The following is a 14,680-nucleotide window of genomic DNA, read 5'->3' on the forward strand; positions in this document are numbered from 1 at the left end:
ACAAGTTCTCCATTTCAGCAGCCACAAGGGTCGTTCTGTACCTGCACAGCTGAAGATCACCATCAGGACCTCTCTCCCGATAACGCTCTCTGCCCTGACTCTTGCTATAGTCGTCCTTCACAATGCCACTCTCCCTCTTGCCTCTGCTGATACTCATCTCTGTGCCTGGAAATACAGTATAGCCAAGAACTTGTTTTCTAGTATCAGGATTTTCAGAGATTTGAGAGTTACACATAGTTCAGATCATAAACACAGTGGACTAAGGAACAAAATGTGCCAAATTCATTGGCTTAAATCCAAAATAATTCCGTAAAATTAAAGGAAGTATTCAAGCATTAACCTAGTACATCACCAGAAGAAGCGCTGAGATTCTGAATGACAAGGCCTCCAAAGAAAAAGCAATTGGAGTGAGAAATACAAGCGATATATTGTCTCCTGCAACAATTAGACCCTCTTAGTTTAACAAGAGAAGGGTGAATATCAGGCACTCCCCAGGATAACCATTCAGCGCTGGCATGTGATTTTGATTTTGATCCAAAGAAATACCGGGAATTGTTCAGACTTCAGGACTTGCTTGCCTGTCTTTTTTTTTCTTTTCTTTTCTTTTTTTTTTTTTTAAGATGTGTGTCTAAACATGTTTGAACAAGTAAGATCTGGTATCAGGTGGAATTAGCAAAGTACTTAATTCAGATTAAAATCCTTCTCTTGGGATTCTGTTAGGAGTGAAGTTCTGTTGAACTTGTCCTGAACGGCTTGCTTTTTGATTTGCTGTTTCAGACATCAGAGCTGTAGGAGCAGATGGGCAGGTTTGTTCCATAAACTGCAAGAAGGAAATTTTATTCAGATGTGTTTTGGGGAGTTCACCATAACAGTGGTTTTCATAAGTGATAGTCAGAATGCAAGGAAAAAGAGTAGGATTCATAGTGGAAGGAATGGTAGTAGTATATAAATTTAAAATCTTACGTTACAAAAGCAGGTAATTTCCAATTGATGATTTCACTAGGTCTCCTTAAAGTTGGCCTTTGCAGCTGTTCCTTGCCCGTGTGCTGAAATAGGTGGACTTAGTCCGAAGAGCAGCAGAGTTGATCAGAATGCACTTGTGTCACTTGATGAACCATTTAACTTGTACTGAAGATATTGTAGGTTCAGATCTGTAAATAGTACTGTCATTACTCAAGCAGAACAGTTCTTACTGAGCCAAACCTTTTAATATGTTCTTTCAGGATTTCTGAAATACCTGATTTTTCCATGTAATTAGTTTGCAGATTTGGGGGACAGGGGTGATGTAGTAAGTCCATGATGATTGCCTAAAGTAGTTTACTGCAGCAGGTAGAATTTGTTTTGTGTTTGTTGGGGATAAATGATCTGAAGGTATCGGTGTGACAAACAGGTCATGTAGTGGAAAGAGAGGTGAAGACATGATAAAAGGTGGTGTTACGCTCAAACAGGGTGTTAACAGCACTTGTTCAGTGTGTTGTGATGAACTCCGTTAGTAAAGCTTCTGGAAAAATGTCTGCAACTTAAGAAATTGGCTCTTAATGCAGCAAAGCCAAACTGTATTTATGAAATATGTTCGCGTAGGAGTTTTCAAACCCTTAAAAAAATTCTGTCGTGAAGTGTTTTTAAAATGCTTTTTCCTGATTAATGTAGCCAGGATGTCTGCTAATGCTAAATTCCTAGATACAGAAACCAGCAGAGTTCTGCAGACAGCCCTCCTTCCCTTGCTTCTCCTGCAGGATCTGGGTCAGCCCCAGCTGGAGGTGTACTCTAGCTGAATGTGGCTGCGCTGCCACCTGGCCTCAGCTGCAGGGGTATGTATGGTCTATATGTGTACGTAAAGATATGCTACTGAGTACAAATGAAGTAGGAAAATGTCCATGTATTCATTGATAACCATTCTTCTGAATTAATTTAATTCCTAACTTAAAGCAAATCTGTTGACCCTAGTCTTTAGTACAAAGTGAAGGTGGAACTGTGTTGGTGTTCCTATCCAAGCATAAGGAAGAGTATTTCTGAGTAAGTGACCATAATAGTGATTTACTTACTTATAGGAGACTAGAGCAGCTGAGTTCAGGGGTTTCAGAACAGCTGTGAGCTTTCAGCAAAGAAGTTTAATTTGTCACTGTGTCAAAATATATAAACAAATTTTGTGAGCCCCAGATATGTTACTTACTCACCAGAAACATCCTCTTTGAGATGATGCCAAGGGGTAGCAGATGGAGTAGAGCAGCAAACAGGCAGCAATTGATTCCATGTTGTTAACAGTTGCCTGGGAACCATTTGAAACTTGACAGAGAACCTAAAGGACTCAAAGGAACACGGAGCAGCGTTGGCTTGGTTCTGGGTGTGGAGTAGGTAGTCTGCTGTCGCAACTTCCAGGCAGGTTCTATTTCTTTTTGAGTTTGATTTATCAGGAAAGTCTAATGAAACGGGTGTTCCGTGAGGACTTAATTAAGGTACCATGAGAGGTTAGACTCTCGGTGTCCTCTCCTGTAAATTTGCCCCAAGTGAGCTTGCCTGTAGTTTAACAGTAATCCTCAAAAAAATAGTCTAGTAGATCTGATCAGACCTTGGGGATTTTATTTTGAGGTAGAAACAGCTTATCTGAGGGGGCTTGGAACCTTTTTCAATTTTGAAATCACTTCTGGTCAGTCCTCAGCAATTTGTGTAAGAGACTGATAAAAACAACCTCATGACTGTGGAATTCTCGTCCCGAGACACAACCTGGCTCACATTGCGGCAACTTTAACAGGGTTTGAGCAAGCGTTTCAGGTTGAGTATGCACTTAAGACTTCAGCTCAGAAAAGTGATTAAAAGTCTTAAACTTTGAACTAACTGTAGCCTTATCCAAAAGAGTAGCTAGGTCCACAGGAATTAAATGCATGCTTGCAAGGCAGGTCTCTGGATCGTGGGTTTAAATGGAGGTGGATGTGGATTCTGCCTTCCATGTTTTTGAGCATACGCAGCTTTTTTTCAAGATCACAGCTTTATATTTTAGATCCGTGACCGCTTTAAAGTAGCTTTTGTAAGCTGAAAGTCTAAGCAAGTCATCTTGGTAGTAAACAAAGGAATGTGCTTTCCGGTGAGGCTCCCAGGAATTTCACTGCTGTCAGTGACAGCTTCTCAGCCAATGCTGACATTAACACCAGTTATCTCTGGTTTAGAAGGTATGTTACTGAATTCTCTTAGTGTCCCAGAATGCTTGTCTAGCATCCAGATGATGACAGAAGTTCACTGGGAATCTACACAAGATAAAGACAGGGTGAATCACAAAATCGTTAAAATAGTTGACTTCCCTGCAGTCTGTCTGGTAATGTTATTCCCATGATCAGGTTTCAGTGAGTAGGAAAAGAGCTGGTTTCTCCCACACACATGGGAATAAATCTAATACAGTAGACTGCCGTGAGTTTGTTCTTGCACACTGTTGGGTATTAATGCAGTAGCACTGCGTGTTAGGAGATTCTTTGGCTCTTGGACTTTTTTTTTTTTCATCCTTTAGCATCTTAAATGTTTTTTAGAAGGAATTTGTTAATGTGAAGTCATACTATATTGGATTATTCTAGTTTTGTAATCTGTTGTTTACATGTTGAGTAGATGGATGTTCTTGTAAGTTTGAGGACTTCTAAGTTTAGAGATGAAGTTGGGAATTGCCTCTTGCCCTGGAATCACCCTATCACACCTTTAATCAAAATGTGCTCTGTATATTTTTTTGGACTGGGAAGTGATTGACTTCTCTCAAGCAACTGGAGACTTGTAAGCAGTTGAGATGTATAGTTGTACTAGCAAAAGGGCTGGTTTGTCACCTGAACTAGCAGGTGAACCAGAGAGGTGCCAGTATACCTGGGCTGCCTAGATCCAGCTCTCATCCACCCCTTTAAGATATCTCCCACTTGTCATCTTGTGTTTGTCAGGCGTTTCTGGAGCTTTGCTGTGCCTCTGTCCATCACAGTCTATGATAAGTCTCTTATGACCTTCATCTGTAGAAGTGCATTTTTCCTAGACTTCGACTGTCAGGAAGGTTATCTACCCCTCCATTTGGCTTTTTTTTTTTTTTTTTTATTGCTATGCCCCCTTCCAGAAATATATAGATGCATTTTGCACACGGGGACAGACCTGAGCTTCAAACATGGAAATATACACATATTTTTGAAACCAGGGTGAAAGGGCTAAGAGATGGGTATTGGGGACTATGAAATCTGCATTTCTATGCTGAGGCTGTCACATGGCATAGTCTCCCTCAACAACGCCTTGTCCTCCTCCCAGATATACTGCCAGGTCACAATTTAAGACCTGTAGCCTTTTGTCAATAATTTCTGGATGTCCAGAAATTACTGATTTTTTTCATTGCCTGTGTACAAGATTTCCAGTGTATTCTGGATGAAAAAGTCAAACAGCGCATATGTTGGAGACACAATGTTTGGCACACAGATCAGTCTGTCTTTGAAATTCCAGAAGAAGTATGGTAACGTTATTCCATTGTATTCCTAAATGGAATATTCCATTTTTAAGACTAAATATTTTACCTCAGTACAGAACCTTCTGGGATTTCTACTCTGATGGAATTCTGGGTTTATATCTGCTTTTGTTGTTTCTGAACAGAGCAGTACCTATATTATTAATTTTTTTCTTAGTAGTGACTTATGCTAGTGGTTGCAAATTTTAGTTTTCATCTGTCTTATCCCACCTAAGTCACTGCAGAAATCTGGAAAGCAGAGACACTAATAGCTTGTGGGTGTCCTGGGTGTCGTAACATACATATACAAGTGAGGCAGATTAAGAAAGTGTAAGCAACTTCTGATTTGGAATTTCCTAAGTCCTGGATGTTTTACTTAGCAATCTGATGTTCTTTTCCTGAAGGACTTTTTTTTTTATGAGACTTCTTAATTTTTCTATTTTCTAAATGGAAAAATAAAAAAAAATGTATGTTTTGTATAACATGCAACAAAGGATATTCTTGGGGTTTGGCGGCAGGACTGTTGAGCTCTGCAGTACGTTGATGTTCCCTAAATTGTATTTTTTTATGTAGTCCAACTAAAATGGGACTGTGTCCATAGTGTTGGTCATATGCTTAATTTCTTTTCTCTGTATTGGCGAGCATTCTTCTTAAGATCATCATCTTGCTTTTTTTGGGTTATCGCCACAACTAGAATGTTTCCATAACCTTTTTGTATTTAATCATAGTACTGGTTGTATGAAGCACAGTTTGGCTTTTAACTCTGGTTTTTCTATTAATCAAAAATTTCTTAACAAAGACCACACAGTGCAGACAAAATCTTCAGTAGATCCTGTAGTCTAAAATATTGTCTGTCTGGTCGAGTTCTTGTGTGTCAGTGCTCTCCACCGCACAGATGTCGTTCTTAATGTCTTTAAGAAGTTTCCAAATTGCAGTGTGTGGCAAGTTGCCTGAATCCATCCTGTGGTCTTGGCCTCACTTTGTTGTTTCCAGATGCTTCTTGAGGCTTCCAGACCTTTCATAGCAAAGAAGGACCTAGAAGCTATGTGAGATTCCCGTGCTTGTATTTAAAGAAGGTTAGAATACACTAGGTGTTGCCTGTTACTGTTTTTCCTGTGAGCACTTGCCACAAGGACATTACACAGTCTTGAGTAGGCAGAGAGATGATCCGTGGGACTGTGAAAGAAGAGGGGAGATTTTGGTGAGAATTTGAAGTTGTAATCCACACGGTGGGAATGTTTGGCAGCTCCGGCCTGAACGTGGAACGGACTGCAGCTTGTGGCCTCCTCTGCCCTCGTTTCTTTGCCAACTGGTATCGCTGCGGACCCCGTTCAGTTCACACTTGCTGCAGCTTTATCAGTAAATAGCATGCCAGTGCCCGCAGTCAGAAGATGAAAAAGCCCCTTTCCCCAGGGCTTTCTCTGCGCCCTGCCGGTGGGCCGGTTCTCCTGGAGCGCCTGCAGAGCCCGAGGGCTGTCCGGCCGCCCCCTCCCACACGTGCACGCCGGCTGGGGGGCACCGAGCGGCTGGGCAGGCGGAGGTTTTCTGGACAGCCTCTGGCCTGCCCGGGCCTCCGACAGAGAGGCACCTGTGCTGGTGGGCGAGCCTTGCCCAGGCGTGGGGTGGCCATGGTAGACGCGCGATTATGCAGGCCTTTGGAAAGGGTCCGTGGGAAGCAGACGAGGAGTTCGACTCGGTGCTCTCTAAACCTAAGCCGTCCAAGGCTAGACTTGCTACTGGAGATGTGTTGGGGGAAACGTGATGCTGCAGAGGTGTGTGATAGGGTGATGGAGAGGAGCAGAGTAAATCGTACTAAGGGGGTGTGCTGAAGTCAGAAAGTGGCCTTCCTCACGCAGTGGAAGAGATGAGCTCATCTGGACAGCATCCTCCTGGAGGTCCCATCCCATGCGCGTTTAGCTGAAGCAAGTGTCAGCCTTCCGTGGTGCAGAAGCTGAGGCTGGCAGGCGTGGTGAGTTGGAGCCGCAGGCGCTGTGCACTGACAGACCCTGAAGCGAGCCATGGCTTATGTTCGTATCTGGGACAGGGAAATGCAGTGGGCAAGGGGTCGGGTGAACATACTACAGCAAAATAAGATGTTTGATCATAAATCTGAGCACTGAAGTGTTCTCATTCAACTTCCGTTTTCTCCACTGATGAAGACTCCATAGAGGGAACCTAGAAAGATTGGTTTTCAGCATCTAAATGAACAGCTAAGACAAGTAAATGCTCTCACCATGTAAGCCAGCCTGGTTCCCTTAAATAGATCTATCTTCACCTATTATTTTTTCACAATTTTATTCCACAGTACAATAAAAAGACCAGTAGTGCTTCACAGTCAGAAATTAGCATGATGGCATTGTGATGCAATAAATAAAGTACACTCTAAGCAAGGATGTATTCCTACAGAAAGAGGGCAAAGAAGGATGCCGGATAAACATTTGCAGTGCCATAACAAGTTTTTAATAGCAGATTCATGCTGGATAGCTTGATGCAGAAGCTCAAATAGCTGATTTGGAACAACTAGTCTGGGAACAGTTTCTCTTGGTTCTTTCAGACTACTATGATAGGTTTTTGTTAGGTTTGCTAATTATGTTTAAATATTTTTATTTTGATACTACCTAGTACCTTGTCAGTATTAAAACAATACAGTAATTAAGTTTCATGTAACTATTTACTTTCAGCTATATTACATGGGCATGAGAAAGTAAATCATCAACATGATTCCAGTAGGAATATTTTACTGAAAATATAGCGGATTGAATTACTGTTTGGTATGAATGGGTGCTGAAGACAATATGGCAGTAGCAAATGGTATTTTTGCATTGAAGCATGGCATGCCAGGAGCATCTGTGGGTGTAACACCTCATCCATCAGGAGAGTTTCCTGAAGGAAGCATTTGGCTTCACAACAGGATTTTGTTACACGAGCTTCCTGGTCACATATATATGGAAGAGCAAGCTGAAATTATGCTGAGCAGCCACTAAAGCTTTTAAAAAGGATACTGTTTTCTTTTAGCCTGCGACTGTTTTCATGCATATGACTGTTTTCCAGATGTCAAAAAAACCCCCACCACTCATAACGTTGATCTAACAAGGCCATGCAACAGCCTTGTTGAAGTAGTGTACTCCCTAAGTTTGTATAGGTGATGTGTCTTATGGAGTTGCTTGGCAGCAAATAGAGCATTTGGGGAAGAAGCGTAAGGCCAATTTCTGTCAGTTTAGTTAAGCGAGTTCTCCTTCTGTGACTGAGGGTAGGATCTGGTTCCAGGCTTGCTGACTACCAGTTCCATGATTTAGTCTCTTGAAGCAATTCTTTTTGTTATTTCTGTGGGCTGGGTGAGGAGTGGATGGGTATTTCTTCATACAGATACATTGTTATATACTTGTGAGCATGTCAGGTATAACGTGCATTTATATAGCAAACATGCGTTGGCACAGGGGTACCTTGTTGTGTAAAGGAGTATGGTAAACCCATACATTATTGTCTGGGTTGTTTGTTTTTTTCCTTCCAGATCAATGCAATCCGATCAATTGTTCCAAACAAAAGCAATAATGAGATAGTTCTGGTGTTGCAGCAGTTTGATAACAACGTAGACAAGGCTGTTCAAGCTTTCATGGATGGTGAGTACAGTGTACCTTTTCCACTAAGGCACGAGGGATTCAATTGCATGCTAAATTATTCATTGTCTCTAGTGGCTCAAAATATATTCTGTTGTTCTGCTGAATTTGAGATGATTGTGACACTTAAAAAAACACCACAAAAACCAATGTACTTTCTATAATCGATCCTTCTGTCTGCATCTTTACTTCTTCACAGTGTGAGTTTGACATGGCTGTTTATCTGTGCTACCCAACTTTGCCAATTTTTGGCGTCATTCTTGTTGCAGACCTTCTTTATTCTGCATGAGAGTTAATGCTCTTTAAAGTAAATAATTCAGAACACGATTTAATATTGAAGATACTAGTAAGAATTTGAGATAGTTCTAAAGCAGCAGATAACCAGGCCCCTAAAACCCCAAACTTGATGCATACATTGACATTCAAACCTCCATCTGAATTCTGCAAATAGCCTTGATATTTAGAATGGCTGAACCAAGACTCCATTGAAAGTTCAAACCATTCTAAATCTGGACCTGAGTTTTTATCTTGCATCATGAGACTACCTCTAATGAAAGGTCACTTTTATTTAAATAACACTTTTCTGATAAATACATAATGGCAAGTATTTTGAGCTTTCACCAAAGTCTGTGAGAAACCCTTTGCAAGAATAAGAGCATACCTTGATCGACTCCTCTCAAAATCTTTGTAGCTCAGGGCTGCTTAAAAGATACCGGAAGTTCAGTGGTCTCAAAAGCCCTGGATATCTTAAAAATGCCTTGTAGTGTTGATTGGCCATCTCACCAGGTTGCTTATTTCATATCTATTCTACTTCAGAATAGTTTCGGGTTTTGTTTGGATTAATTTAGTAAAATGTATCAGCCAAAAAATATCATGATGTGCTAGGAATTACCAATATGCAAAAAGCAGATGCAAGCAAACTGGACTGTTTATAAGTGCATCAGAATTCTTCCATCAGATCTTTAAGGTGCCTCTTGATTCAGGCCTCTGCACAGTCAAGTTCTGATAGGCGTGTGGAAATCGAAGTTTGCACACACACACACAGAGAAAGGAAAATATGATATATTTAACAAAAATTCTGTTTTCCTGTGTTATATGTTCTGGGGAAAGTAGTGGAGGGTTGCTCCGTGATTATTCAGTAAGTTATTTTCATTCAGTCTATTTTGTCTTGAGTTACCATTGCTCGTTTGTGGTCTATGAGTTGTTTCCAGTGGCTCCTCAAAAGAGGATGTGCTCCATAGCCATGTGCTGGCCATCATCTGCTGTGAGGAAGAAACAGGGCAAAAGCAAGCCTTGCAGGAGTGCAACAACGTCTTGAAGAAAAGTAGGCTGTTGTGACCTGAGTTCAGATGATCTTTGTTTGAATGTCACCCATTTATGATCGTTGTGCCTTTAGCTCAGAAGGTCTCTGCAAGTGAGCATTTGAAAAAGCAGACGTTTGTTGCTGTCTGGAAACAGCTTAAGACGAGGAGTCTGTTCAGCTGCCACTGTGGATAGAATGAATCTAGCGCTTCGAGTATCTTTTCATGTGAATGGCAAAAATTGCTAAGATGGCAATACCACAATCACAGAGAATGCATTGCTGCATGCAACGAAAAACACAGGGAGGGCCATACTGAGTGAAAAGGCTGAGCACCTCCACTCAGTGCTTTTCTCAGAGGTGCTGCACACTGAAGCAGGAAACATCTAAATGTAGTTTCCTGAAATCATCTCCTATCTTCCTTCATATCTGGAGTGGCATATAGGCAATGTCTCTATTGTGAATTTACTTCTATGTGTGAAATGTGAGTTAAATAAAATAGTGGTTCAGATGTTCTATTTGCTGTGTTAGTGTTTACATAATTAAGCATAATCAGAAGGTCTGTTTAGCTGCTTTGTAGATGTGTTCAAGAAAATATACTGGTGGATTTGAAAGAGGGCTTTGGGACTTGCACAGTTAGTACATTTCCAGCAGGAAGAAGTGGGGGTTGGTTGGGTGAATCCCTAAAACAACCCTTAACCACACATAGTATTCACGGGGAAGCTGAGGGAAGCGAAGCTAAGACAACACCAGCCAACACAAAAAGTGTTGGACGATACTGTGAAAGCAGTTAACGAAGCTGTCAAATGAAAGCGTGTATTTTCAGCAGCATGGAGTAAAATGGGCAGTAAGATGTCTGGGTTTATTTCTTCATACCGAAACATGGTGTCTATCAAAAGATGGCATACCTTTAGGAGAGGCTATTGTATTTATATGTACCGAAATGTGTATATGTGTAACTAAATGTAGATACATGTACAGTTACACACGTAAGTTTTCTTAGCCTTCTGTCTGCATTGTCATGCCATCTAGGAAATAATACAGCTTGGGATTCCGTACACGTGTTTTCACAATTTAACAAATTAGGTTGAGGACTGCTAGCAAGTCATGTAATCTCTTCTAATGTGTGTGACACCAGATAATCTTGGGTCTGGATTATTGTGATAGAAAAATAATTCTGGTACATTTGAAAACCTCACACATCTTTGGCTGAATGCAATTTAACAACTCACGGTGATCTGAAAACAGCATTTCTTCTTAATACTAATATTGTCAAGAGTTCGCTGAAATATGTGAGAAGAATGGCTGAGTATGAAACCCATTTGGAAAGGATAAGAAGTGAACGTTTACTAGAATTATGCAGTGATGATAATGTGATTCTTGAATTCAAGCAGGAAGACCTTTCACGTGGTCGCAATTAAAAGGGTTATTGTGGTGGGTACTGCCATAGTAGTTTGGATGATGATGTAGACTGCATGCTTACCACGAGCATCTATTTTCAGCTTTAGGGTCCAGGAGAACAAAATAATGATGTTAACCAGATGCAGGAGAGTTAGTTTTCTTCTCACATGGCAGCTGGCACTGGTCTGACCAATGCTCTGCTTGCTGTGTTCCATAAATTTGTCTAACCAACTCGCTAGGGCTGGCAGACAGAATTTCAAGTATACAAAACTGGAGTAATTTTTCAGTATAAACTTGAACCTTTTTTTTTTTTTTTTTTTTTTTTCCTGCCAGGCCTTGGTTTACTCTATGTGTGATAGAGAATTTCTTCAGGAGTCCACAAAATTACTCTTTTGGGTGCTAATTAAGTCTTCATTTTTATGTTCTTACATCTTCTGAGTATGACAGATAATGCATAGGAAGTATATGATAAAAATGTCAACAAAAGATTAAAAAGCATTCAGAAGCCCTGGAGTCAGGGGAGATTATCTAGTTTACCCAGTGTTTATACTGGGGTGCTGAGATGCTTCCCTTTTCGGACGAGATTTGAGTGCTGAGTTTTTTTCTGGGACTTACACTAGTACTTCAAGTTAGGCACCCACTTCATCACTGTGGGATGAAGGCCATAAAAAGCAGTAGTGCCAAGCAGTGTAATCAAATAAAACAGGTAACTAAAAAGGAGAAAGACAACAGTACCCAGCTTGTTCTTCCACACAAGAGAATTCACAAGAGACAGAAGTGCTGCTCAGCTAGGAAACTAGAAACTGTTCTTGAACACACTTGTTCTTTCTCATAGCTGAACTTTTGCTGAAATGTTTTTATCTTTCCTTTCTTTAGGCAGCGCAGCTCAGGTTCTAAAGGAATGGAATATGACAGGGAAGAAGAAGGTAAGAACATGGTCTTGAGGACCAAAGCATTCAGACCATTTATTAGCCGTCTGTAGCTGAATGTAGAACTTCTCTTTTGGCCAGTCCTTTGTCTGCCTTTGTTAACACAGGTGGTTTCATTCACACCTGTAGTCAGAATACGTGAAAGCAAATGTGTATTATTTTTAATCCTGTTCATCTGTTGCTATCTCTCTAGCCCAGTGTTGTGAGAGAATTTCTGGGACGGCACATGTGTATACACATGTGTGAGAGCCAGACCCTGGACAAGTACAGAACAAATCCCGAAACAGCTCATGTGCAGAAACACTTCTAATAACCATTTGCATCCTGGATACTGATAGCCACTTACAGTGCTGAGAGTTTTTGCTGCCAGGTGTAAAAAAGCATGCCTAGGAGTCATGCATTCGTGACACTATCAAGTCTGATACTTCAAGTATGTGTTTGGGATGATCTCCATGCTTACGTATCTCCAAGCCAGAGCTATACCAGGAGGCTGCCCTGCGAGTCGCTTGTCGTGGAGGCTCCTCTTTATGGCTGGGAGAGCTACAGTGGCGGTGACCAGCCAGTGTCCTCTGTGATCACTTTCTGCCTGATTAGTGTGATGCCTTACGGGTTTGTCCGTGTTGCTGTGTGGATGTCCCCTGGGTGGTTAGGAACTGATTATCCTAAGTGACTGGAAACATTTTGAGCAGTATCTTAGCAGAGGCTCTGTTACCATTTTCCAACACAAGTGTTTTGTGTGGAAGGAAGGGGAAAACCGGTTTGGGGTTTGCTGGAAACTAGTTATATATATTCAGCTGAACAGGTGCAATGTGCAGTATAGCACAGCATGGCCTGTAAATGGCATTATGCTGATGCCACTTGTATGGCATTTTAAGAGCATGGAGGATTTACTGATTATATTTTGAGTTTCTGAGTTGCACTGAGTGATGTCTCTGTTCTTGCAATATTTCTCCATTTAGAACAATAGGAGAAAAAGAAGCAAATCTAAACAGCACCAGGGCAATAAAGATCCTAAAAACAAGAATGGTGGACCTGAGAAGGCGTCTCAAGAGCCCCAGGGAATATATGACTGCCATCTGAATGGATGCTCAAAGGACAACTCTTGCAGTGGTTCTGCCAATCTGAAACTGAAAGCCATTCCTCTTGAGAGCAAAGGCTCAGGATTTGTAGAGTCCGCGCTGCTCTGTCCAGAAATCACAGGTCAGTTAATCTCACACAAGACACCTTTTTAACTGGTGATAGTCAAGCCCCCAGTTACATAAAGATTGTGATATTTTTATTGCCATGAAGTAGAATATAATAAAGAGAAGCTGGAGAGAGGTGGTTGTGCAAAATGGTGCACGTAGCTATTAAAATCAGGCAAGTAGATCTGTATCTGGGCACAATTTGCCTTGCAGTAGGTTTCCTTGCAAATTATTTTTTTTTCCCCTAGAGGATCAAACTACAATTAGGGTCCCAGCTGATAAAACAGCATTACAGATGGAAGTAGAGAAGAATGCAGGGTTAGAGAATGGCTTGAGTGTAAAATGGTGACAAAGGGATGAAGTCCCTCATCTGGAGCACAGCCATCTGAGCAGTTGTGAGCTTGTGGCGTATTACAGGAATTTCTTTATTGCCTAGTCCAGACTAGGCTAGTCACAGTAGATCTCCACTGGCTTTCCCTGACAGGGAAGGCAGTCTGGTAGCTGTTTAGTATACACACGTTTCTGCTGGGTTCTACATACTGATTCTGAAACTCGGGGCCGGGGGGCAATAATGCAAAAAAGCTCTTCCCCACTGGGTTGTAGTACATACATAGTTATGATTGTAGCAACATCAATGAAAACAAACCTTCTCCTCTGGGGGAGAAGCTCTGTGAAAGCTTTTGTCTTAAAGTATGCCCTCATAAAGCTCGTATTTAATTGCTGTCAGTACTGGTAATCTTTTTTCAACTCTTCACAAGTCAGCTTCTGACAGCCCTAGATCATTGCTGCTGTTAGTGTATTCTTCCTGTGTCTTAAGTAGTAGGTAAGACTGCATTAAAAGAACTTCCCTTGAAATCCCTTTTTCCATGGTTGAAAATACAGCTTTCAAACCACCTTTTAAAGCAATGTGCCAAATGGGTAACTGTCCTGAAATGAGTTTTGTGCTGCTTCCAGATGATTTTGGTGATTCCAACCTCCGGTCAAATAAATGGAAACTGAAATCTATAGCAGCCAAATAGCAAACTATTTATCAAGAAACACTGTCTTGAGAATTTGGTGCCTCACAAAGAATCAGAGATACTTTTCTCACCCTTGCTAAAGACTCCCGCTTACGTTGGATAGAATGTGCCATAAGCCAGAAAATTCTGTTTTTCCATTATACTAAAAGCATTCTTGCCACTTACTGTGCAAGATGTAAACATTTGTGGTATAAATATTTCAAGCTCCCATGTCAAACTTCTTAAAGTTGCTTTTTTTGAAACAATACGTGCATGAATAATGATACATAAACTGAATTGTCTGTGCACGGGGTGTTTTCTAGGGGTTACAGACCTGAGTGCAAGAAGAGTACCCATGCTCTTAGTGATCTTTTTCTGTGGTATTGGGATTGACCTTTTTTGTTTTTTTCCCTCTCTGACATATACAGCGTAGAGTTGTACATAACCAAGGGCAAAAAGTTTATGCAAAAATAATTTTTCTTTGGTTTTATAAGTGACAAAGGAGTTACTACCATAGCTTTACAATTTTTAATGAGCTTTGACATATTTTCCCTGTTTCAAAAGCAGGGAGAGAAAGGGGGAAAATAAAAGAACAAGGCAGAAAAGGAAAGGAAATGGAGCAAAAGGAAGACCTGCAACTTTCATATGAAAGTTTCCCTTGCATAGTAAAATAAGTTCCTGGAAATGTCTTCAATACAGAGAAGGAAGGAGTTTCTTCACTTTTCAGTTGCACTAGAATCCTTGTATTTGCAGCCAGTATAATAGCTACTTTCTTAAGGTCAAAAGCCACCTATGTAT

At 41.0% G+C, this 14,680-nt stretch overlaps 1 protein-coding gene across 4 annotated transcripts in view; it reads left to right on the forward strand.

The window, feature by feature from the left end:
* The window catches only part of SPATS2L (spermatogenesis associated serine rich 2 like), an 85,450-nt gene that overhangs the window by 44,148 nt on the left and 26,622 nt on the right, over window positions 1-14,680 (forward strand). For 3 of the 4 annotated variants that reach the window (XM_040605111.1, XM_040605110.1, XM_040605112.1), the window contains 3 exons: window positions 7,965-8,073; window positions 11,648-11,697; window positions 12,660-12,900. In XM_040605111.1, the coding sequence (XP_040461045.1) occupies window positions 7,965-8,073; window positions 11,648-11,697; window positions 12,660-12,900 (400 nt within the window). The remainder of the gene's footprint in view (window positions 1-7,964; window positions 8,074-11,647; window positions 11,698-12,659; window positions 12,901-14,680) is intronic. The other variant, XM_040605113.1, reaches the window with a different exon arrangement.

The sequence above is a fragment of the Falco naumanni genome, chromosome 8 (assembly GCF_017639655.2).
Source record: "Falco naumanni isolate bFalNau1 chromosome 8, bFalNau1.pat, whole genome shotgun sequence".
Classification (NCBI taxonomy): domain Eukaryota; kingdom Metazoa; phylum Chordata; class Aves; order Falconiformes; family Falconidae; genus Falco; species Falco naumanni.